Source organism: Bos grunniens, chromosome 13 (genome assembly GCF_055505025.1).
Source record: "Bos grunniens cultivar Pamir isolate PY7600 chromosome 13, Bosgru_T2T1.0, whole genome shotgun sequence".
NCBI lineage: Eukaryota > Metazoa > Chordata > Mammalia > Artiodactyla > Bovidae > Bos > Bos grunniens.
The window spans coordinates 5,855,079-5,879,564 of record NC_141177.1 but is presented as its reverse complement, the minus strand read 5'-3'; the positions used below and the strand labels follow the sequence as shown (position 1 = coordinate 5,879,564).

General features: G+C 48.9%; 1 protein-coding gene across 3 annotated transcripts in view; it reads right to left on the bottom strand.

Moving 5' to 3' along the window:
* Positions 1 to 1,844: 1,844 nt before the first annotated feature.
* The window catches only part of PTGIS (prostaglandin I2 synthase), a 52,219-nt gene continuing 29,577 nt past the window's right edge, over positions 1,845 to 24,486 (bottom strand). For all 3 annotated transcript variants that reach the window (XM_086331444.1, XM_086331443.1, XM_086331442.1), the window contains 5 exons: positions 16,004 to 16,185; positions 7,647 to 7,815; positions 6,506 to 6,687; positions 5,249 to 5,400; positions 1,845 to 2,674 (listed from right to left, as the gene is read on the bottom strand). In XM_086331444.1, coding sequence (XP_086187570.1) covers positions 2,530 to 2,674; positions 5,249 to 5,400; positions 6,506 to 6,687; positions 7,647 to 7,815; positions 16,004 to 16,185 — 830 coding nt within the window. In that variant the 3' untranslated portion in view covers positions 1,845 to 2,529. The remainder of the gene's footprint in view (positions 2,675 to 5,248; positions 5,401 to 6,505; positions 6,688 to 7,646; positions 7,816 to 16,003; positions 16,186 to 24,486) is intronic.

Genomic DNA, 24,486 nt, shown 5'->3' with positions numbered 1-24,486 from the left:
CTGCCAATCACAAAGACTGTCTGGGAATCCTGGGGCTGCCTGGAGGCTGGGGGCCAGGGAAGCCCCCAAGCCCTGGTGCCTCTCTGAGAAAAGACTAGACCCCAGAACATTCAGAGATCTCAGGTCTTCTTATCCCTCCAGCTAAAGCTACAGAAACCTAGTTGTGTGTGTGTGTGTGTGTGCCTGCATCTCATGAGACGCATCCGCCCATGGGTGCCTCTGGCTCTGTCTGATGCCAAACAGAACTGCCCCTCCACCACCCCTCTGAGCTCAAGGAGCAGAGAGCTGCCCATCTAGCATTCGCTGCTGGGAGAGTAAATCTGTTTGTGAAATTCTATCAGCTTGTAAGCTGTGCAAGTCACTTCACCTCTCTGAAGCCCATTTCCTCATCTATAAAAAGCGTGTAACCATCCTCTCTTCGCTGAGATGCCGTCAAAATAGAAGCTGGTCCTGTCACAGGCATTTAGAGGGTCTTCAATAAGCGGGACCTTGCCTAGATAGCATATTCAAAAGCAGAGGCATTACTTTGCCAACTAAGGTCCGTCTAGTCAAGGCTATGGTTTTTCCAGTAGTCATGTATGGATGTGAGAGTTGGACTGTGAAGAAAGCTGAGCGCCGAAGAACTGATGCTTTTGAACTGTGGTGTTGGAGAAGACTCTTGAGAGTCCCTTGGACTGCAAGGAGATCCAACCAGTCCATTCTGAAGGAGATCAGCCTTGGGATTTCTTTGGAAGGAATGATGCTAAAGCTGAAACTCCAGTACTTAGGCCACCTCATGTGAAGAGTTGACTCATTGGAAGACTCTGATGCTGGGAGGGATTGGGGGCAAGAGGAGAAGGGGATGACAGAGTATGAAATGGCTGGATGGCATCACTGACTCGATGGACTTGAGTTTAAGTGAACTCCGGGAGTTGGTGATGGACAGGGAGGCCCAGTGTGCTGTGATTCATGGGGTTGCAGAGCCGGACACCACTGAGTAACTGAACTGAACTGAATATTAACAAGAATACTTATCATCTTAATAACGGCTTCCAGGTAATTTTTCTCTTCGATCTTTTTTTTCCCCCTAAATGCAAAGGCAAGTTGTCATCACTGATCTGTTTGATCAAAGGGTGGTGCACCCAGGATAGGAAGGACCGTTGGTCTGAGAAACAATCCATCGGCAGGACCCTACCACCTCCTACAATACCACCTCCAAGAGTAGGGACAGGGTTCTCAAACCGGTGCCTTCGGGGGACAGGAGGTACTGTGGACGGAAAAGCAGAGAGTAGAAACGCAGAAATAGAAAACCAGAGCACATGGGCTCCGGATAAGGGAGGCAGCTGCTACTCGGCTCTGGCTAACGGTGGCCCTCAGGCCCACGGGCCCAGTGTGGACAGATCTTTCAAGCCTTCAAGAGAAGTTGGACATTTTCAATCAACTCTTCCAAAGATGACAAGGTAACACTACCGTATTTTCTATAAATGTGGGCCAAACGAAACAGGCCTGCAATCTGGATGGGGCCCAGAGCTGGAGCTCCTGAGCTAGAATGGAGGAAACCAAGGTCTCCTCTTGTTTGGCTCCACCAGCCCCAGGAGTCCTGGCTGCTTGCTTTCACAGGGGCCACTCAGTCTGGGCTGTGTCCTGCTAATTCCCTGCCTGAGTCCCAGCGCTGGGAAAACCCATCCCACGTGTGCTGAGAAGCCTGCTCCTCAGAGCCCTGCGTCCAGAGGCCACGCCCAGCCGGTGGAAGCCCCAGCCTCGGGAAACCCTCCTGCATTTTCTCAAGGATCGGTGTAAACGGAGAGATGGGGGAGGTGTCTAGTGAAGGGGGCACCCAGGAAAGCGGATATGCTAAGAGACTCTTTGGCTTTAGGTAGTTTAATAACAGTTCAGGGACAGAGTTTACATCAACAGATGGACTGCTAGGCCCTGAATGGCCTTTTTATGGCCAGCGTCTGCTTTGACTCGTTATGACCTGGACCACACCCAGGGCACTGGATGGCAGTCCCTTGGGGGTTGGGGACAGAGCAGTGAGGAGGTCTCTTAGTTTGCCCTGTCTGCTGCAGCTTTAGGTGGCGCAGTATAAAGAATCCACCTGCCAATGCTAGCGATCCAAGAGATGCATGTTCGATCCCTGGGTTGGGAAGATCCCCTGGAGCAGGAAATGGCAACCCACTTCAGTATTCTTGCCTGGAACATTTCCGTGGACAGAGGAGCCTGGCAAACTACAGTCCGTGGGGCCACAAAGAGTCAGACATGACTGAGCAACTGAGCACGTGCACCCGTAGCTTTAGCGGATTTCATAACGGTGGGAGGAGCTGGGAGCAGAGAGTCTCATGTTGGAACTTTGCTGCAGATAATCTGTGCAGCTTTTGGTGTCTTTTCTTCACTCTCCTCCCCCGCCCCCCTCCACCACCCCCAGGCACAGTCTTCTGAAGAACAGCAGGGAAGGGGCAATGCTGGAACCGTTGGATGTTCAAAGCCCGGCATCTGGGCTGAACACAGGCACAGGAAGTTGGGTGATGGGGTAGGCTGGGCGTGTGGAGCTCACGGCCGGATGCGGTAACGGACAGGCACATCGTGTTCCGGCTGCATCAGCCCAAAGCCATACCTGCTGAGGTCAAACTCGGGGATGTCCACGTCCGGGGTGATCAGCTCCAGGTCAAACTGCGTCAGCACAAGGAACACGAATCTGGAGAGAGGCAGTGTCAGAGGCATGAAGGGGGAAAGGGGGGCATCCTCCTGGTCTGACCCCAGCTTTCACTCTGGGAAAACTGGGAAAGGAGGGTGAGCAAGCAGAGCACAAAGGCCACACGCTTCCGAGTCCTGGCTGACAGGCTGTGGGCAGCATGATGTGTGTCAATTCCAACCAAAGCATTTCAGAGCCAGTGCCCGCTCTCCAGCTCTCCCGGCTGCCTGGGCTTCATGTTGAGATGATAGGGCTGGAAGACGGGAAGAACCTGGCCCCTGAGTCCCTGCATGGAGGGGAAGAGCACCCCCCAAACCCACAGCTGACGTTGTATGAGTGGGAACCAAACCTGTACAAGCTTGGGGGTCGACTTGGGGGTCATCTGCCACAGCCTCAAAACTGAGCTTCTCCTGGTTAATACGGACACTGACCCTTCCTGATTCTTCCCACCATCCTCAGCCCAGGCCCCAGCAAACTCCTGGAACCCTGACTGTCTGCCCTAGTTTGGGCTGCTGCTAAACCACAGCCGCCTTCGTGAGATCAGAAGCGGGCACCCCTCCTCCAGACAGCCGTGGGGACGCTAGGAGAGCAGGACGCACGGCAGGCACGGCCATCGCCTGGAATGCTGTCCTGACACGCACACGGACCGTGTGCGGGTGCCATCGGTGGGCCCGTAGAAGGGGTGGCAGCCCAACCCCACGCAGTGGGACTGATTCTACCAGCTGGATCTTACCACTGCCTGTGTTAGGTAAGGGCAGCCTGATCCTCTACTCCTCTGGGCCCTACCATCACCCCACCCCCACTGCCACCAGGTGCCCAATGCTGGCCCAACACACGGCAGGGAAGACCCTTTCATCTGACTAGATGAGTGCAAAAGAGGGAAGATGAGGACAGAGCGACGTCAGCGCTCCGGGCAGGGGAGCTGGGCGCAGACTCGGGCTCTGCCTCTGAAGGGCGTGTGACTCCTGTCGGGTTTCTTCCCCACTCTGGGCCTGTTTCCCCACCTGGTCAAAGAGGGTCAAAGGGGTGGGCTGTGTTCCTTCCAGCTCTGAAGCTGCAGAGTGGTAGAGGGTGAGTTTATACCAGTGTGTTGGGGGGGTCTGTACCCACACCCGGACTTGGAGCCTGGCACCTTCATTCACCAGGTGTCTGACCGTGAGGAATGCTTTGACCTGTAGAGTCAGTTATCATGACGATGAACTGAGACAAAAGTAACAGATTAGCTAACTTACTGAACTCTATGTGCCAGACACTTTGCTAAGCATTTCGTATCCATTATCTCTTTCATCTGTCCAAAAACTTTCTGGAGTAGAAACTACAGTCAGTTCTACTGTAACACTTGTTTTGAACACGAAAATTTGTGCCAGTGGGATTTATCCATCAGGGTGCGAATGAAGCGTAACGCAATTTCACGTCTGCCTGTGGTCACTTCATCCGCAAGAAACACTAAGAGAATGAAAAACTGCACCCAGCTGAATGCAGCTGAGCAGGCATTCACAAAATGCACACTCCTAAACTCTGCCCCCAGCTACCTCAGTACACCAGGTGGGCGGTGCATCACACCTTTCCCATCAGGAGTCCAGCCTCAGATAACCCCCCTCCCAGGCTTCAGTGTGACTCACAGCTCCATCCAATGTCCACTTCCATGGCAAACGTCAGGTCATCGCCAAAGTAAAGCATCGTATTTATTCTACCACTTAGGTGTTTCTATTTATTCCATTTAACATGTGTAAACCTGTGATAGGGCCCTAAAGTAAATCCTAAAGAAAATCAACCCTGAATATTCATTGGAAGACTGATGCTGAAGCTGAAACTCTAATACTTTGGCCACCTGATGTGAAGAACTGACTCACTGGAAAAGACCCTGATGCTGGGAAAGATTGAAGGCGGGAGGAGAAGGGGACGGCAGAGGATGAGATGGTTGGATGGCATCCCTGACACGATGGACATGAGTTTGAGTGAGCTCCGGGAGTTGGTGATGGACAGGGAGGCCTGGCGTGCTGCAGTCCACGGGGTTGCAGAGTCACACGACTGAGCGACTGAACAACAATAAACCTGTGCTACCGTATTTCCCAGGGTGCGTTCTCTTTTTGCGTCGTTGATGAGGTTTCTGAGTGCTGGGCCCCGGCCCTATCTCCACCACAGCCCTGTGGTTTTTATTGTGTGGTTTCCCACAGCACAGGGATTTTCAAGAATGCACTGGATGTCTTAGAGTGGAACCAACTATAAATGATCTCCATTCTACTGCTGTGAAAACTGAGGCCAAAGGTTAATGGAATGTGCCCATTCACTAGCATAATGTCTGCACATTAAAGTCGTAATAGTAGTAATTACAATCATAACTTGTATTACAAGCCTACAATGAGCCAGGCAGTGGCTGAAGTACCTAAAAAGGTCCCGTTTACTTGTCCTGACACCCTTGGGATGTAAGATGATCAGTACCCCTATTTTACAGTTGCGGAAACAGAGGCAGAGGTTACCCAGCTGAACAGAAGGACAGGCGGATGTCATAGCCCTGGTTTGTTATCTAAGGGCCAAAGCGCACGGGGCCCATGGCTCCACGTGCCCGGTACTCACTGTTTGATGCTGTTGACGGCGTAACCCTTCCCCAGGCACTGGTTATGCCCTGCTCCCCACGGCAAGCTGTAGTTCTTCAGTCGCTTCCCATCTTTGTAAAAGTCTTTCTTCTCTGATCCATCAGGGTTCAGGAATCGGTTGTATTTAAATACCTGAAACAGGAAGAAGGTCCCTTTCTGACTCCATCCCCAAAACAGGGATGTATGGAGAAAAATGTCTGAAGATGTTTATCACAGTCTTGTTTATAAGAAAGAAACAGTGGAAACAGTGTAAAGCTCAGCTGATGGGGACTGGCTGCAAATGGTGGCAGCTAATGACACGGCTGAGCCTGGTCTGTGTGTGCTGACATTGGAAAGAACTTTCAAGACTGGTTGTTGGGTGAAAAAAGAAAGTGTCACAATATTGTGTGATTCTGTGATTATGTAAACACATATTTATTCACATGAGTGTGAGCATGTTGTGTGTCTGTAAAAAGACATAAATATCTAAAGGACATGCTCCCAACCACAGTTAGGGAACCCTGAGGAGGTGGAGAGGAAGGGGAATGAAGACAGATTTTTATTTGTAAATGTACATATATTCCTGTCTTAAATATAAAACAATTTAAAACAAATGAAATTAAAATTATTTTTACAAAAGAGAATGCCAGTTTTCTCTGGTTACATTGTAGAGTGGTAACGTGAAGAGTGTGTTTGAGCACGGGGCTTTTTGTACAGAGTAGGTGGAAGGATAGGTGACTGGACCAGTGGGCAGACAGATGGGAGAGTGAGTTGATGATTGCTGCATGGAAGGATGGATGCAGGGATGGATGGTGGATGGATAACATGGAAGGATGGATGGAGGATGGATGCATGCATGTACAGTACAGAACATGGCACCCAGTAAACATCCAAACTGTTACAAATCGTGAAAGTTTGCCACATTTCGAAATCTAGGGAGAAGGAAAAGCGTTGAGAAGCTAACATTATAAGATGCTAAAAATAGGAAAAATTGCTCAGCTGGCCCTGCAAGGTGCTTAGTGTGCACCAGGCGCTGTGAAGACCTTTCCTAACATAATCACATGTAATCTTCCTGACAACCCCGTGGCAGTAGATGCTATTACGAGGTCCATTTCACAGGTGAGGAAATAGACACACAGAGGTGACAGTAATCTGGGCCAGGATTCACGGCAAATAAAGAGCCCAACGGGCTGCCGCTGAGACTGGGCAGAACGTGAATCCACTCATTTCCTCCCACGACCCCTGGTATGCCTTTTACCTCCGGGTCTGTGTAGATCTCCGGGTCCTTCTGGGGACTCAGGAAGGGAAAGAGGAGGAGGCGGTCCCCACGTCGCAGGCTGAATTCCCGCCCATCCGCCATGGGCAAGGCCAGGTCGGCCACGACCTCGCGGGTGATGAAGGGCGCGGCGGTGAGCCTGAGGCTCTCACTCAGCACGCTGTCTGCACGGGGCAGGTTCAAGGCGGGAGCGGTCAGCGGCGTCCCCTCCACCACTGAAATGCCACCCCCTGGCCCTCATCTGACAGAGGCAGGTGCAGAGACTGAGAGAGGGTGCATGGCTCTCCCGCCATCGCAAAGCCAGGCCCAAACCAGCCGCGTGATGAGAGACATTTGCCACAGAGACCTCGGACATGAAGTTCTGGGTCTGATCCTAAAAGAAGCTGCGTGGGAAGGTGGGAGCCAGGCACATATCAGAGACGGGTGGAGAGACAGCAAGGTTTGGCTATGTCTGCCTGCCCAACAGACGTCCTCCTTCCGGAAACAGTTCCCTGTTTTCTTCCGGGACCACCCCACCACAACCCTCCGGGGTTGGGCTGCGCATTCCACTCCCAACACCTGGGATTGCGCTGTGACTGGCTAATCAGAGCAGCCCAACCCTCCAGGCCTCATGATTGGCTCCGGATGGGCACATGACCTAAAGAGAGCCAATGAGAGCCATTCCTAGGACTTTGGATAGGAATGTGGCAGGGACACACACCCTCCGCGGGCAGGCAACCCGGTGTAACTGGCGGCCATCTTGCCAGCTCGAGACTGGAGCGGAAAATGGAGCTGAGGATGGAGACAGACTGAGACCTGAGGGTGTCGTTAAACCACCTGGATCTACCTGGGCCTGGAGCTAGTCCCTCTAGACTTTTTAGTAACCTGCCCCCAGTGAAATCCGTTTACTGCTTCAGCCCCTTTAAGTTAGGTTTTCTGCCACCTGCAACCAAAAGCCTCCCACTAGACCATGAAACTCAGGTAGTGAAGACCCGGGCGTGGAGACACCAGGTGTGTGAAGATAGGAGGCCCAGGGCGGGGGCCTTAGGTCAGAGGAACTGATGGGAACCCATGATGGGGAGGAAGGGCTTGGGGGATGCCCATGACGCCCAGGTCTTTAGGGCTCTCTTGGAGGGTGTCTCACCCAGCACAGGCATGCTGTCCAAAACTTTCTGTGGGAGGGTGGTCATCTGTGATATGGGCTGCTCTGCTCCCAAAAGGACAGTCTCTAGCTCTCCACGGACAGCGGCCAGGGCCTCGGGGTTCTTGAGGAGAAAGAGCAGGAGCCAGAAGGCGGCAGGACCCATGTTCCCCTGCAATGAGAAGAAGCCCCAGAGGGCAAAGCTGGGGTGAGAGTTGATTGGTCTGTGTCATGGACACAGCCCTGGCCCAGGTACAGGGGTTGGGAAGCCTGGGTTCCCACCCCACCCCCCACATTACCCCCGTATACCTTCAGCTCAGGACATGGCTCAAACATGCTCTGTGGTTTTGGCATAGCCCCGTGCCTACTTCAAGGCCGTTCTTGGCATCCCTGACCTTGAGCAAAATGACTGTGCTGAGGTCACACAGGTAATCTCTGCAGCTAATCAGTGAACTGTTCACAGTGATTTCAGTGAATCTCTGTAGCTAACCAGACCACCCTACCTGCCTCCTGAGAAATCTGTATGCAGGTCAAGAAGCAACAGTTAGAACCGGACGTGGAACAACAGACTGGTTCCAAATTGGGAAAGGAGAACATCAAGGCTGTATATTGTCACCCTGCTTATTTAACTTCTATGCAGAGTACAGCATGAGAAATTTTGCACTGGATAAAGCACAAGGGGGAATCAAGATTGCCGGGAGAACTATCAATAACCTCAGATAGGCAGATTACACTACCCTCATGGCAGAAAGGGAAGAACTAAAGCACCTCTTGATGAAAGTGAAGAGAGTGAAAAAGTCACTGAAAACTCAACTTTCAAAAAACTAAGATCATGGCATCCAGTCCTATAACTTCATGGCAAATAAGGAAACAATGGAAACAGTGACAGACCTTATTTTGGGGGGCTCCAAAATCACTGCAGATGGTGACTACAGCCATGAAATTAAAAGTTGCTTGCTCCCTGGAAGAAAAGCTATGACCAACATAAACAGCATATTAAAAAGCAGAAACATTACTTTGCTGACAAAGGTCCATCTAGTCCAAGCTATGGTTTTTCCAGTAGTCATGTATAGATGTGAGAGTTTGACTATAAAGAAAGCTAAGCACCAAAGAACTGATGCTTTTGAACTATGGTGTTGGAGAAGACTCGAGTCCCTTGGACTGCAAGGAGATCCAACCAGTCCATCCTAAAGGAAATCAGTCCTGAATATTCATTGGAAGGACTCATGCTGAAGCTGAAACTCCAACACTTTGGCCACCTGATGTGAAGAACGGACTCACTGGAAAAGACCCTGATGCTGGGAAAGACTGAAGGCAGGAGAAGGGGACAACAAAAGATGAGATGGTTGGATGGCATCACTGACTCGATGGACATGAGTTTGAGCAAGGTCTGGGAGTTGGTGATGGACAGGGCAACCTGGGGTCGCAAAGAGTCGGGCATGACTGAGCGATTGAACTGAAAGGAACTGAATCAGTGAAAATGTTGGTAATAAGAACACAATGTATCAATTAAGATTTCCGTTGGGACTTCCCTGGCAGGCCAGCGGTTAATATTTCACCTTCCAATGCAGGGGGTATGGGTTTGATCCCTGGTCAGGAAGCTAAGATTGCATGTGCCTTGCCAGCAAAAAACCAAAACATAAAACAGAAGCAATATTGTAATAAATTCAAGAAAAGATTTTAAAAACAAAGATTATTGTTAAATCTGAGGATGGATGCATCCTTAGCCCCAATTCCCCATGCTTCCTTACATCCATGCCTCTTACCATGTGACTCTGTACTTCCTCCCATTAAAGGGATAGGATGTATTTCCTGGTCCCATGGATTCAGTCCCATCAGCCATGTGATGTGTTTTGGCCAATAGAATGAGGTAGAACTGACTGAACACAGGCATTAAGAGACCCTGTGCATTTCCACTTGCCTGGCGAGCTATCTGATCCCAAGAAGAGGCCAAGAAACACAGAGCAGAGCTGAGCTATCCAGTTGAGCCTAGTCTAGACCAGCTGACTCCTAGCAGCCCCACAGACCGGTGAGTTAAATAAACACTCATCAGGGTATGCCACTGAGTTTTCGTGGTCAGTTGTCATGCAACAATAGGGAACTGGTACAATATCTGAACGTTTGCTTTCAAATATTTGAGTATCGTATGTGGATATAGCAAAGCAATAATAACCAATGGTGATCATGAAAGCTATTTGTTTCCTGAACAAAAATTATGTAAAACTTCTCAGGAGTTAGGTAATTAGGAAAATGGATAAAAACTTCTTGCTCCAAGACTTCATCCTTGGCTGAGCAACACTCAGGTATTCAGCATGTGGCTAAATATGTATGGGGTACCCTTAAATGAACTCCAGACATGGCTGGAATACAAATTAACCTTGATTCAGAGGAAGATTTTCATCTACCATAAATGACTCTCCTATCCAATCTTCATAATGGAATATTAAGTAGTCATCAAACGTCATGTTTACCCAGCAATTCTGTTACAGACACAACTGCACATGGACAAAAGGACATTTGCACAAGGATATTTATCACAGTGCTGATGTAACAGCAGAAGACTGGGAGCAACCGCAAATCTAGCAACAGGAGATCAGTGAGATCAACGATGATCCATCCATAGGATGATGATACCGGCAGTGGTTAAAAAGGAACTGACTGTGCATTCAAATGTGTGACTAGAGCCAAGACGCACCGAAGCAAGCTGCAGGACGGGGGCTCAGCGTGCTACCACTTGTATTTAAAGAGGGATATATATTAATGAAGAGCACAGACCAGCTCTGGAAAGAGACTTTAGAACCTGGCAGCTGAGGTTGCCTCTGGGACAGAAGCTGGGAGGGGCATCAGTGACGGCGGGATGGATTTTCTTTCTCTTGAATTTCTCATGAATTCAGAGGTGCCAGTTCCCTCGTGCAGCAGGCACGGGTATCACCCCACCTTTAACTGAAAAGGAAATCTAAGCACGTCCAAGTCCTGCCCGCTGCCCAGCGTATAGTGGGGGCTCAATGATATTTGTTGAATAAATTATTTGTGTCCCTTTGGGCTGGGGACCTCCAAGGAAGCCTGGAACAGGGGCTGGCAGAGCCCTGGACCAGGACCAAGACCAGGCAGAATTGTGCAAATCCCGGCTGCCCACTTCCTGTGACTGTACAAGCCCCTCCCCTCTCTGGGTTTCAGAACCTCCCTCTTGGTAACATGGGAGTAAAAACACACTCACTCCTGGGGTGGCCACAAGGAGTATAAAGGATTCCCTCCTCAGGCTGAGTTCAGAAATGGTCTCTCCCTCTCACTGGCCCTTCCCTCAGGCTGAGAACCCATGGGGGCCCTGGACTCTTTCTGAGGTTTCCTCCAGCACCTCAGGTCCAGCTGAGACAAGCAAGGTCACTTGCTGTCAATCACTTGAACAGCCGGTGGAATATAGGCGATAAATAATTCAGCTCTGGGTTAACTCAGTGCCAAGGCCCTTTCATCTTGTCCAGATGGTCAGATTGGGGCCACTGCTCATTAATTACAAAGCAGGACTGGGAAAGGAGGCTGCTCAGTCAACTCTGCTTTCAGGAGGAAGCTGTGGAGAGTTAGGGAGGTGATAAAGACTGCCTTCCACCCAGCTGCACAGAGGTGTGAGTGTTCGTGTGTCTGTGTGTCTGATCACACAACCTTGAGATCTTTAGACCACTACACTGGAAGTTGAGTGTTCTCCCCTGGGGCCTTGCCTCAGCTCACCCAGGAGGACACTTCTGGTTTCATCTCATTCCCGCCCACAGCAAAGTCCACCTCCCAGCAGCATCCAGAACAGCATCCGAGCTCTGTTCTACATTTTCTGTGAACGTCACCCGGGAGCTGACCTCCAGGGGGCGCTCCCTGGGGGCCAGACCCAGTGCGCGGTAACTCACAGCGCCACCTTGTGGCCTCCCCACCGCACTGTCCGTCAACAGGAGCGGGGTTGGCCTGCAGCCTTGCCTGCGCGCATCGCTCCTCAGCCCATTTTCCTTCGGAGAACTTCCTCCACTTCACTCGCAGTCTGTGTGGACTGTCTGGGGCTGAACAAACCCCCTCCAGACCTCAGTGTGGTCATAGAAGCCGGCCTGGTCCAGTCAGTCAGTGATGGACTCAGAGGGGACGGGTGACCTGGGCTGGACCAGTGGATACCAGACTTAGGATCTGCGCTAGAATTCAAGAGAGAAGCCCTCCGCCACCGGGAGGAGTGGCTGCCAGGAGCTGCTGGTGGCCTTTCCTGCCGCCCCCGGGGCAAGTCCATCTGAGGCTCAAGAGAGCCCAGAACTGAGGGGTGGGGGAGATCACAGATAACATTTCATTTTCGGGGGGATTAAATTTTTTTTCTAAGGGAATGAAAGAATACGTGCAAAGCTGGTCCTGGACTGGACCCTGGAAGAGAAAAGGGACATGAGTGGAAAAACTGGGGAGATCTGAACGAAGTACGGACTTTCAATGACTAGTCAGCAGTGCTGACGGCTTAGTTTCCCCGCATGCTCTGTGGTTCTGTGAGAGGTTAACACTGGGGGCAGCTGGGTGAAGGGTATTTGGGAACTCTCTGTACTATCTTTGTGACTCTCCTATAACCTAAAATTATCTCAAAATCAAACTACCGAAGGGGGAAAACCCAGTTCTGTGCACAGCTATTATTCTTATTACCCTGACCTCCTCTTTTCAGATGGTGATATTGAAGCGACCTGTTGAAGGTCGCACAGCCAGTCAGTGAGCAAAGCTGGGGTTCCACCCGAGTCTGTCTGACCCGAAACACCGCTTTTGCTTTTCATGCTCACGGTGCAGCACCTCCACGATGGTGATTTCCCGTTGGCTGAGTGTCTGTAGACCTCCTCTCTGGTCTCCCTGCTGCCACTTCCCACCTACTACAGTCTGTTCTCAGCAACGTAGCCAGAATAACCCCCCTAAAGCAGAAGGCAGGCCATGTCCCTCCTCTGCTCAGAGCCTTTAAAGGGTTCCCATTTCAGAGGAAAAGCCGGAAGTCCTCCCCGTGGCCTTCAGGGCCCTCCCTGGTCTGGCATCTGCCACCTCCCTGCCTTGTCACCCTCGTCCCCGCCTCAGGGCCTTTCACTCACTGTCTTCCCTCCCCATCCTACACATCTACATGGCTCATGTCTCCGCTGCCTTTGAGTTTCTGTTCAGATGCCACCTTCCTGGTGAGGCTTTCCTTGAGCACTCAAAAAAGCAGCCCCTCTTCACTCCCTTTCTCTGCCTTATCCATAGAACTCATTATCTGTAATACATCTTACAAGGTTATCAATTGTCTTCTCTCACCAGAATGTCAGCTCCTTAAGGGCAGGGATCTTTGTTCTGCTCACTGCTCTATTCCCACATCTAGAATGGTGTCTGGCACATGGGTGGCACACTAAATACTTCTTGAATTTTTTAAATGACTTTTAAAAAATTGTATTTATCTATCTATCTGTGTATTTATTTGGCTGCACCAGGTATTCACTCCGGCATGCAGGATATTTAGTTCTGGCACGTGGGATCTTTGAGTTGCAGTAAGGAACTCCTAGGTGCAGCACATGGGATCAAGTTTCCTGACCAGGGATTGAACTTGGGCCCCCAGCACTGAGAATGCAGAGTTCTAGCCACTGGACCACCAGGGAAGTCCCTTGAATATGGTTATTAAGCTCCGGTTATCAGCTAAGCACAGTTACAGGACTTTACCTGGATCACTTCCTTTCACCCTCCCCACAACGCCTTAAGGAAGGTCTTGCTGTCTCTGTTTGACAGAGGAGTAAAACGAGCTTCCCTGGTGGCTCAGACAGTAAAGTGTCTGCCTGCAGTGCGGGAGACCTGGGTTCAATCCCTGGGTCAGGAAGATCCCCTGGAGAAGGAAGTGGCAACCTACTCCAGTACTCTTGCCTGGAAAATTCCATGGACGGAGGAGCCTGGTGGGCTACAGTCCACGGGGTCGCAAAGAGTTGGACAAGGCTGAGCGACTTCACTTTCACGCTAAACTGAGGCACCAAGAAGTTAAGGATCTGACTTTCCAGGAAGTGGCAGAGATTCAGGATCCAAGTTCAGGGAGGTTGGTCACAGAGCCTGTGCCCCAAACTGCTGAGCTACTCAACCTCTTGGCCCTGCTCTCAAGACTCAAGATCTCAAAGGGTCTTCTACTGGCAACAACTCAACCTGAGAGGACATCCGGACCCCAGCTCCCTCCCGGTTCTCCTGGCACTGCCAAAGGCTGTTCCCTGGACTTGCTGCCACTCAAGCCCCCAGGCCAGCATCCAGTTCCGCTGACAGAGGCCATTTCCATAAGGGATTCTGGGGACAGTTTGGAGCTCCAAGTCACTGCCCATAAATATGTTATTAGACACTGATGGGGCCCCAGATGCTGACTAAACCCACCCCATCCCTTGCCAGCCTCTGCCTGCAAGGACATTTTACCGTTCTGAGAGAAAACTAAAAATAAGTCATAAGTCGATGGGAGAGGAATTACCCAGAAACGTCAGCCTGTGCAACCGCCTGTCACTGCTGAGGTGGGGCCGAGAGAAGGAGGGGCTCTGGGCTGGGGCGAGGGCTGGGGCCAGGCCTGGAGATGCAGTGCCCTCACTCGGCTCGCTCTCGCTGCCTGCAGCGTGCGGGCCGTCACCAGCTCCACTGGCGGGGCCTCCCCTTTGTTCCCAGAGGCTATCTAGTGCCTCCTTGTCTCCACGGCCACCACTGTCTGCTCACCATGTCCCCGCTTCTCAGAGCCTGTCCCTCCTCTGCTCAGAACCCTGCCAGGGCTTCCGTTTCACCCAGAAAAAAGTCTCGAGTCTTTACTGAGTAGGACCCAAGGGCCCTCCATGATCTCTGCCCTCAGTCCCACAGCTCACCCCCCAGCCCCCACTCTGCTTTGGCCGCACCCAACTCCTCATTGCTGCTCAAACACTTGGCATGAGCCAACCCCAGGGCCTTTGCACATGCTGTTTCCCCTTCCTGGAATATTCTATCCCCATACCCTCCCCAAGTCCCCAAATCTAGCTCCTTCTTATCATCCAGGGTTCAGCTCAGTCATCTCTTCCCCAGCGAGGCCATCCTGGCCAGAGTAGAGTAGACCCCCAGGACCTATCTAGTCATGACCTTGTTTTATATCCTTCATGTCAGCGCCTAAAATCACCCTGCATGTTTTCTTGATGTCTCCCCCACCCCGACTCCTGGCTGAAATATGAGCAGCACAGAGTGGTGTCTTTGAGGTCCATGGTAAGTTCTCAGTGGAACTTTTATTTTTCTTGAGCAAGTAATTTATTTTCAGAATCCCCAATGCAAACATAATACATTGAATAATGAAGCAAAATTATCTAAGGTCATTGTAAATAGGATTCAACCAAGTTTGGCTTCAATCAAAATGGATTTTAGGTCTGTTTTTTTCCATTTTTTTTAATTAAAAATTTTTTATTGGAGTATAGTTGCTTTAAAATGTTGTGTTAGTTTCTGGATGATAAGCAAAGTGAATTAGCTATATGTACATATATATATATATATATATATTAGATAGCCTTCCCATTTACATCAACTCAGAGCACAGAATAGAGCTCCTGGAACTTCTAGACAAGTCTTCAAGATAACTGGTTTGCACACTTCAGTAATCTCAAGGTCATGAAAAACAATGAAAGGCACCAAAACTGTTCCATACTAAAGAAAACTAAGAAGGCATAATGACTAAATGCAGTCTGTGATCCTGGGTTTGGCGCTGGACCAAGATGAGATTATTAAAACAACTGGCAAAACTGGAATGCAGACTGTATATTAGATAATGGTCCTGTATCTGGGTTAATTGCCCTGAATCTGCTCACTGGGCGGTGGAGATGGAAGAGAACATTCTTGCTCCTAGGAGACGCACAATGAAGAAATTAGGGGCAAAGAATCACGATGCCTGCAACTAATTTGCAAATGATTCAAGAAGACAATCAGAGTAGGAGAGAGAGAAAGCAAATGTGATCAAGTGGGGAATCTAACACTGTGAATCAACTATACTCCAATAAAAATAAATAAAATTGAAGAATTAAGGTGAAGTATATATGAGTTCATGAAACTATTCATACAGCTTCTCTAAGTTTGATATTTTTCCAAATTAAAAATTACATATTGAATGAAAGGTCCTGTTCATGAGACACTTTGATAGTTGAGAGAGTGAGGGAATGGGGGCAGACAGCTGGGTGTGTGTGCACAGACCCACACCCACACTCACAGTGGCCCACACTCACACGTGTACAGGCACACACACAGGCCGACGCCAGCACATGCACACGGACTCGCAGGCACGTTGCCTTAGTGTGCCTCAGTACACACGTGTGAGTGCACACACACACACAAGCACTCACATGCACAGCCTCACATCCGCAGCCGCTGGCACCCACCTGTGTGGCCCAGAGCTGCAGCACCAGGGCGCGAGCCTGCATCTCCTCCGACACGCCCATTTCCTCCAGGTGCAGCAGGTAACTCTCCAGCCATCTGCTCCGGTGGGCCCGGCTGGCCAGCCTGGTTGGGGACAACAGCTTCCACAGGCGACCTTTGACCTTGCCCACCCGGTCCTTATCCCCTGCAGAGATGGAGCACAGAGGATGGGGGGGATTACAGCTCCACCTCCAGCCCAGGGCCACCCTGCCCCACCCTCCCCCCTGAGGCCAAGGGTCTTGGGGTGTCACCCCAGGGAGGTGGGTGGGGAGTTCCTGCAGGAGAAAGCTCCAGGGACCCCAGTCCTGAAATGCGGGCCTGGTCGAGAGGAGGTGCTCCGCCAGCATCTGTTAAATGAATGGGTTTCTTCGCAGAGCAGGGGAGGGAACAGGAAACAGGGAGCCGTGTGCTTCCTTCCCGGGGCCTGATCCCAGAGGAAGGCCAGCCCATGCGTGTGTGGAGACCCCGAGGGCACAGCGTCAGCCAGGAGAAATGACCGAGCAGACCATCAAGAGGGGACAGAAGGGTCTGGACTTCAAACTCAACACCTGCAGGAAAGGGCAGGTGGAGTGCACAAGGGCGGAGGGCCAGGCAGGGCCCGATGGGAGGGTCCCAGGGCTGTACTCAGCTCCACCCCCCAGCCCCTTGGGCCTGACAGAGAAGGCACAGCCAGGGAGCCTGTGATTCCAGGAGAAGCTGAAACCCAAATGTTCACGTGGAATCCTCTCATGTTTTAAAGTTAGCATCTCAGTAAGTCATTTTTAATCACCGTGCGGGTCACAAAAACTTCTCTGAGGGTCCGCTTTGGCACCCGGATCACCAATTCACAAACACCATTAAGTAAACAACTGCGTGTTTACATTCCGGAAAACTGTGCGGTGGCCCACACAGGCAGACCGTCGAAGGCATAAAGTCAGTGCTTGCTATTCATATATTTTGCTAATGCTACAAGACGATGCTGCATTGACACATGTGCAAATATGAAATTTGTTCTTTTCTTTCCCCAAAATCACCCTTTGGAAAAGAAGGAGTCACTCGGATTGCTACAAAATTCCAAAGTACTAGCAACTCTCTCACTGACTTTTCTGAGCCATAAAGCAGTGTTTCGGGAAGACCCAGCTACCCAGTGGCTCTAAATCAGGCTTCATGTTACAGAATGTAAAACGGAGGCGAAGCTTACTTAAGCGCATTAATTAGGTTTTCACATAATACGTTCCATATGCTTTTCTTCCACCTCTAGACACTTTTTCAGGTGAAATACTCCTCAATTTAAAGCAATGTGGCCAACTGTTTGTCTGAAATACAATTTGTCTGAAAAACAAATTTTCCTGTTATGTATATTTGCTACGTGTTATGTGTATTTTCGGGGCTTCCCTGGTGGCTTAGTGGTAAAGATGCCAAGGCAGGAGGCACGGGTTTTATCCCGGGTCCAGGCAGATCCCACAGGCCACGGAGCAACTAAGCCCGTGCAAGTTGCAACTACCGAGCCCATGCACCTAGAGCCTGTACTCTGAAGCAGGAAAAGCCGCCACAATGAGAAGCCCTTGTACCACAGCTAGACAGTACCTCCCCTTGCCGCAACTACAGAAAAACCCTGTAGCAACGAAGACCTACAGCAGCTCGTAAAAAAAAAAAAAGAATCATAATAAAATAAATAAATAAAACAAAAGATCCAGGAAAAAGTCTTAAAAAAATAAGCAAAAAAAAAAAAAACAACCCAACAACTATATTGGCAATTTGGTAAAATCAGCTTAACATTTTTAGAGCCCTTAGAATAGTACAGGACACACAAAATCTTACACAAGATTTCATTATAGCTACTCTATTAGGAAAAAGCAGTGTCCACACCAGTGTGTTTACCATGCATTTGTGGGCAAAAGAGAAAAGAAAGAACAACATCATGTCCGCTTGTATTCGCATGAAGGAACTCTGGAAGGATCCAGGAGAAACCAGTAACACCAGCCGACTGTGGGTGGGCGGGGTGGGGGGGACAGGCTGGAAGGACGGACAGGCTGGAAGGACGGACGGGAGACGCCTCACTGTCACCATTCTATATTTTCAACGTTTAGTCACGTGAACCAAAATCTGGCACCAAGCCCAGCCCCGTAAAGAATTTCCAGCGAAAGAGCACAGATTCATGGATGGATAGATTCAAAAAGTTCATTCTATATTTCAATAAGGTGATACGGGAGTGAAGAAAGAGGTTCTGGAAAACCGAGTTTGGTGACTCCACCTGCCAGCCTGCTGACGGAGATGACACAGGTACCCGAGATAGAGTCTGAATAAGCCACTTCCTGAAAGGCGAGGTGAGAAGAGAGCGACGTCTCTCCACGGTTAGTTTATACAACGTGTGAGCTTAACCACGGTTGCTCGACAACATCAATAAGGAGATGTTGTTTCATTTCCAGCCCTAATTATTTCCACGTTTAGGTTGACTAAAAAGACAAACCACACCAAACAAAAAACAAAAAGCCCTTCCTGCTGGGAAAACCAGGGCTTGCTGTATTTGGAGCTGAGTATAACTGGGGTGTACTGTATTTCACTCGTGTACTTGGAGAAGGGTCAAGACTAACTCTGTCCAGAAAGAAAGCCGCAAGTCACATATGCTGACTGAACACATAAAATGTGGCCACTCAGAATCGGGATGTCCTGTGAGTCAAAAGTACCTACCAGTTTTCAAGTCTTGGCGACAGACACAAAATGTAAAATATGACAGTAATTTTATATTAATTACATGCTAAAATGCTAATAGTTTAGATATATTGAGATAAAGAAAAATATTATTAAAGTTGATTTTACCTCTTTCTTTTTTAAATTTAATTTTGTGTATTTATTTTATTTTTATGGGATTTTTTTCCCCCCGACTGCACCCTGTGGCATGTAGAATCTTGGTTTCCCAACCAGGGATTGAACCCGTGTCCCCTGCAGTGGAAGCTTGGAGTCTTAACCACTGGAATGCTGTGGAATTCCTATTTATCTTTTTTACAGGTTCCCTTGTAGCTCAGTCGGTAAAGAATCTGCCTGCAGTGCAGGAGACCCGGGTTTGATCCCAGGTTGGGAAGATCCCCTGGAGAAGGAAATGGCAACCCACTCCAGTATCCTTGCCTGGAAAATCTCATGGACAAAGGAGCCTGGTGGGCTGCAGTCCATGGGGTCGCAAAGAGTTGGGCACGACTGAGCAACTAACACTTACTATTCTTTTTTAAATGTGTCTACTAGAAAATGTAAAGTTACGTATGTGGCCGGCACCCTGTTTCTACAGGATGGCACTGTTTTAGCCATTGTTGTTCAGTCGCTCAGTCCCGTCCAACTGTTCGTGACCCCATGAACTGCAGCAGTACAACACTCAATTGATAACAACGGTTACCTTGGAGACAGATGTAGAGGGAGTGAGGTCAAAACAGTATATGCCTTCTCTGCAATATTTTATTTTTTCACAAGAGGCAGGGGAGCCCACTTAAGAGCCCAAGCTCTGGAGCAGAGTGCCTGACCTTGAATAAGGCACCTCACCTCTGAACATCTCGGTCTCCTCACCTATAAATTAGGGTAAGAGTACTCACCACATAGGGTTGTACAGGGATTGAATGCATTCACATATAAAGCCTGAAGAGTGATGCCTGTCCCAGGCATAATAAAAATTAGCTATATTGTTAAACAAAGCTGAATGAATGTTAGTAAATTATTAGTCCAAGAGGAATGTATTCATGTATTATTTCCATAATTAAGAAATAATAAATGGTGAAATAAAGATCACCTAGCTTGCAGCCATACGACCCAGGTTGAGATCCCAGCTCTGCCCCTTCCTAGGAGGATAATCTTGGGTAAATCATTCTCTATTTCTGAGACTCAGTTCCCCATCTGAAAAACGGGGGCAATCTGGCTCAGAGGACTGAAAAAGATCACACACGGAACATACTCCATACTGGAAGGGGTTTGGCAAATTGCACTGGCTATATCCCGCCATTCTTATAAGGTATTATTTATCAGCCCCCATGTAATGACTCGAGGCTGTGAATCAGAACCGCCAGGCTCATATGATCGGTAACTTGGTCGGAAGCAGGAGAAACAGGTTCAATCCCAGACTTCCCATGCTGTGTGGGCTTGGCTTGAGGCCCTGTCCACCTCTGAGCCTCAGTCGCATTTTTTTTCTCAAACATTTCTTTTTTTATTTGGCTGCACCAGGTCAGCTGCAGCACTCGGGATCTTCACTCTTCACTGAGGCACGCCAGATCCTTAGTTGAGGCATGTGAGCTCCTAGCTGTGTCCTGTGGGATCTACTTCCCCGACCAGGGCCCCCTGATTGGGAGTTCAGAGTAGCCACCGGACCACCAGGGAAGTCCCTCAGTCTCCGCATGTAAAGCAAGAAGTCTAGGCTTGGAAACACCTCTGTCCCCTGGAGACCCAAGAGTACAGTTCAGCAAGGCCCCCGGTGGAGACATATTTTTAAAGTCTTATGTTTCACCTTTAAAATGCATTTGATTTTTGCATTAGACCCTGTGATTCTTTAATATAAGAATGCTTTCCCCTCCCCAAACAATATTCAAATAAAACAGCCAATAATCCAGTGAAATGATTATTCCAAAAAGAAGCAGTTTGCTTAGCTCAGGGCTCCATTTAACTCCCTACTGCCCCCCAACTCTCTCCTGTATGAGAAGCACCAAATTCAATTGTCTAAGGGTCCCCAAAAGCTCAATCTTCTTTTAAAATGTTTATATTTCTAAAACCAGAGGAATAATGCATGAGAATAGTAAACAACAACAACAATAATAATAATAAAAGAAAAACAAAGAAACTCTAAGACAGTGGTCCCCAGACTTTTTGGCACCAGGGATCAGTTCAATTTTCCAGGGAAAACAGTTTTCCACAGATAACATGGCAATGAATATCTGTGGATCTGTAGACACATGGGAGCATCTCTGTGGGGTAACTCCAAGAAGCGGAAGTACAGGATCAAAGGTGTGTGTATTTTATGCTGATAGGTTCTACCAAACTGCTTTTCCAAAGTAGCTGCAGAGCTTCACATGCCCCATAGCAAGCTCTGGGGGCCCTTCTGCACCCCAGCCTCCAGGCTTAAGTTGAGAAACCGTCTCCCACATTGCCACCTGCTGCCCATACTGAGAAATGCAGCCTTCCCATACCCAGCCCAGAGCTGCTCCGGGGGTAAAAGGGAGGGTCCCTCTCTGCATCTACCCAGACTCCTCCCGGGCATCTGTACAGAAGAAACAGCAACAGAGAAACCACTCTTCCCCCGAGAAGCAATCAGTGCGGGCCGTGCTCCGTGCACTAGGTTTTGCAGTCAAACAGATCAAGCTTCTACCTTGCTGCTCTGCCACCTACCAGCCATGTGTCTATGAAAAAGACTTCACTTCTCTGAGCCTCAGTTTCTTTACCTGAAAAAAGAGTTTAATAACACCAACTTTCATCGGAAGGACTGATGCTGAAGCGCCAATACTTGGCCACCTGATGCAAAGAGCCCACTCATTGGAAAAGACCCTGATGCTGGGAAAGATTGAGGGCGGGAGGAGAAGGGGACGACAGAGGGTGAGATGGTTGGATGGCATCACCGACTCAATGGACGTGAGTTTGAGTAAACTCCAGGAGATGGTGAAGGACAGGGAAGCTTGGCATTCTACAGTCTGTGGGGTCACAAAGAATTGGACACAACTTAGCGACTGCACAACAATACCAACTTCTCAGCACTGATGTCAGGATTCGATAAGATAAAGAGCTGTCTCAAAAAAGACATTAAGAATCATGAACAAGCAACTCACAAAGAGGAAAAGCAAATGGCTGGTAACACTAAAAGATGTTTTTTCATCACAGGATGAAATGCCCATAAAGCCAGATGCTCTTTTTTGCCCATCAGATTAATAAGGATTTAAAGATGCAATGGCACCCCACTCCAGTACTCTTGCCTGGAAAATCCCATGGATGGAGGAGCCTGGTAGGCTGCAGTCCATGGGGTCGCTAAGAGTCGGACACGACTGGGAGACTTCACTTTCACTTTTCACTTTCGTGCATTGGAGGAGGAAATGGCAACCCACTCCAGTGTTCTTGCCTGGAGAATCCCAGGGACGGTGGGGCCTGGTGGGCTGCCGTCTATGGGGTCGCACAGAGTCGGGCACGACTGAAGCAACTTAGCAGCATCATAACTGCACGCTCACAAGGTTGTGGGAAAATGCAAATTAAAATGACCAATTACTTACTTCTGCCCATTAGACTGGCAAACCACTGGAAAGACTGAAAAATCTGGTGAGGAATGAGCAGACGCCTTCCCTTTGGGTAGGCGTATGAATTGCTCCATGGCTTTGTAAAAGATACAGTAACAGCTAATAAAAATTTTAATGTGTATGCCCTTTAACCTGGCAAATCCACTTGCAGGAAACTGTTAGAGAAAAATAAAATCACCAGATTGTAGAAGAGATAACAAGTACAATGAAGTGCTATGACAGTCACACACACACAAAGGAAACAATTATTAATATCCACTGGAGTGGGGTGGCCTCTACATAGTGACCTGAAAGAGCCAGAAGGATGTCTGGATTTTTTATGCTGATTTTCACATCCTTCTGCTTTGCTATGCACTGTGTGTGTATATATATAGTATGCTTGAGTTAGTTTTGTAGATTTTCTGGGCTTTTCAGGGTATAGTATCAGATCACTTGCAAATAGGGATAGTTTTATTTCTTCTTTACTCATTATTATATCGGTAATTGATTTCCCTTATCTAATTGCATTGGCTAATGCCTCTAGAAGATGTTTGAATTAACAAGGGAGATTGTGCAGCTATATTGTTAGGTTAGAAAATTAAGTTGTAGATAATACATATAATCCATTTTTGTAAATACACACAGTGACACTTTAGATATATATATTTGTCTCCATTTTTAAAATAGAGTATCCCTACAAAACACTGTAGGGATATATCAGCATGTTAACACTGGTTTCCATAGGAAGATGGGTTTGGAAGAGTATTATTACTTTTTCCTGTCTACCTCTATCATAAGAATGTGTTTCTTTTTAAAAACATATTTATTATGTGGCCGTGTCAGGTCTTCACTGCGGCATACGGGATGTTCGATTTTTGTTGTGGCAGGAGGGCCATTTACTTGCAGCACGTGAACTCTTAGCTGAGGCACGTGGGACCTAGTTCCCTGACCAGGGATCAAACCCGGTCCCCTTGCATTGGGAGCACAGAGTCTCAGCCACTAGACCCACCAGGGAAGTTCCTATGTTTCTTTCTTTTTTATATACATATAATTGAAAATTTTTACTGATTTTATTTTTGTTATATTGTTATTTTTGCCTTCACTGAGGCTTCGTTGCTTCGCACGGGCGCTCTCTAGCTGCGACGAGTGCTGTTTTGTTGTGGTGCTCGGGCTTCTCACTGCGGGGGCTTCTCTTGCTGCGGAGCACAGGCTGTAGTGAGCGGGCTTCAGCAGCTGCAGCTCAGGGGCTCAGCGGGTCATGTGCTGTTGTAAGCACTGAATGGCACGATATTTAAGCTGGTATCTGGCGCAAAGAAACTGCTCAACAAAGAATGTTTTTTTCTTATTACCTCAGCCAATCCTAACAGCCACCTTCTAGGAAGATCCTACTGTTCTCTCCATTTTACAGATGGGATCACTGAGGCACGGAGAAAAGACGTAAGAGCCAGTAAACACCTCAAGCCACCTGAGCCCAGAGTCTGTCTTACAACTGCCCTCAACTGCCCCTCCAGAGAGAAGACTCAGCAAAAAGAAGTTAAGTAACTTGCCCTAAATCACCAGCAAGGAAGAAGCAAAGTATTGATTCAAATCCAGGTCTTGCTGCAAGTTTCTGAGACCAGGACACAGTGTTTCTCCACCTTCCCATGGCTGAGTTGTCAGAAACTTGTCAAAAATGCATGTCCCAGTCTTCCTGAAGAAAGTGAACGTGTTAGTTGTCCAGTCCTGTCTGACTCTTTGCGGCCCCATGGACTGTAGCCCATCAGGCTCCTCTGCCCATGGAATTCTCCAGGCAAGAATATTGGAGTGGGTTGCCATGCCCTTCTCCAAGGGATCTTCCCGACCCAGGGATTGAACCTGGGTCTCCTGCATTGCTTTGCCTACAAAGGTCCATCTAGTCAAAGCTACGGTTTTTCCAGTGGTCCTGTATGGATGTGAGAGCTGGACCATAAGGAAGGCTGAGCACTGAAGAACTGATGCTTTTGAACTGTGGTGTTGGAGAAGACTCTTGAGAGTCCCTTGAACTGCAAGGAGATCCAACCAGCCAATCCTACAGGAAATCAGTCCTGAATATTCACTGGAAGGACTGATGCTGAAACTGAAGCTCCAATACTTTGGCCACCTGATGCTGACATATTAGAAAAGATCCTGATGCTGGGCAAGATTGAAGGCAGGAGGAGAAGGGGATGACAGAGGATGAGATGGTTGGGTGGCATCACCAACTTGATAGACATGAGTTT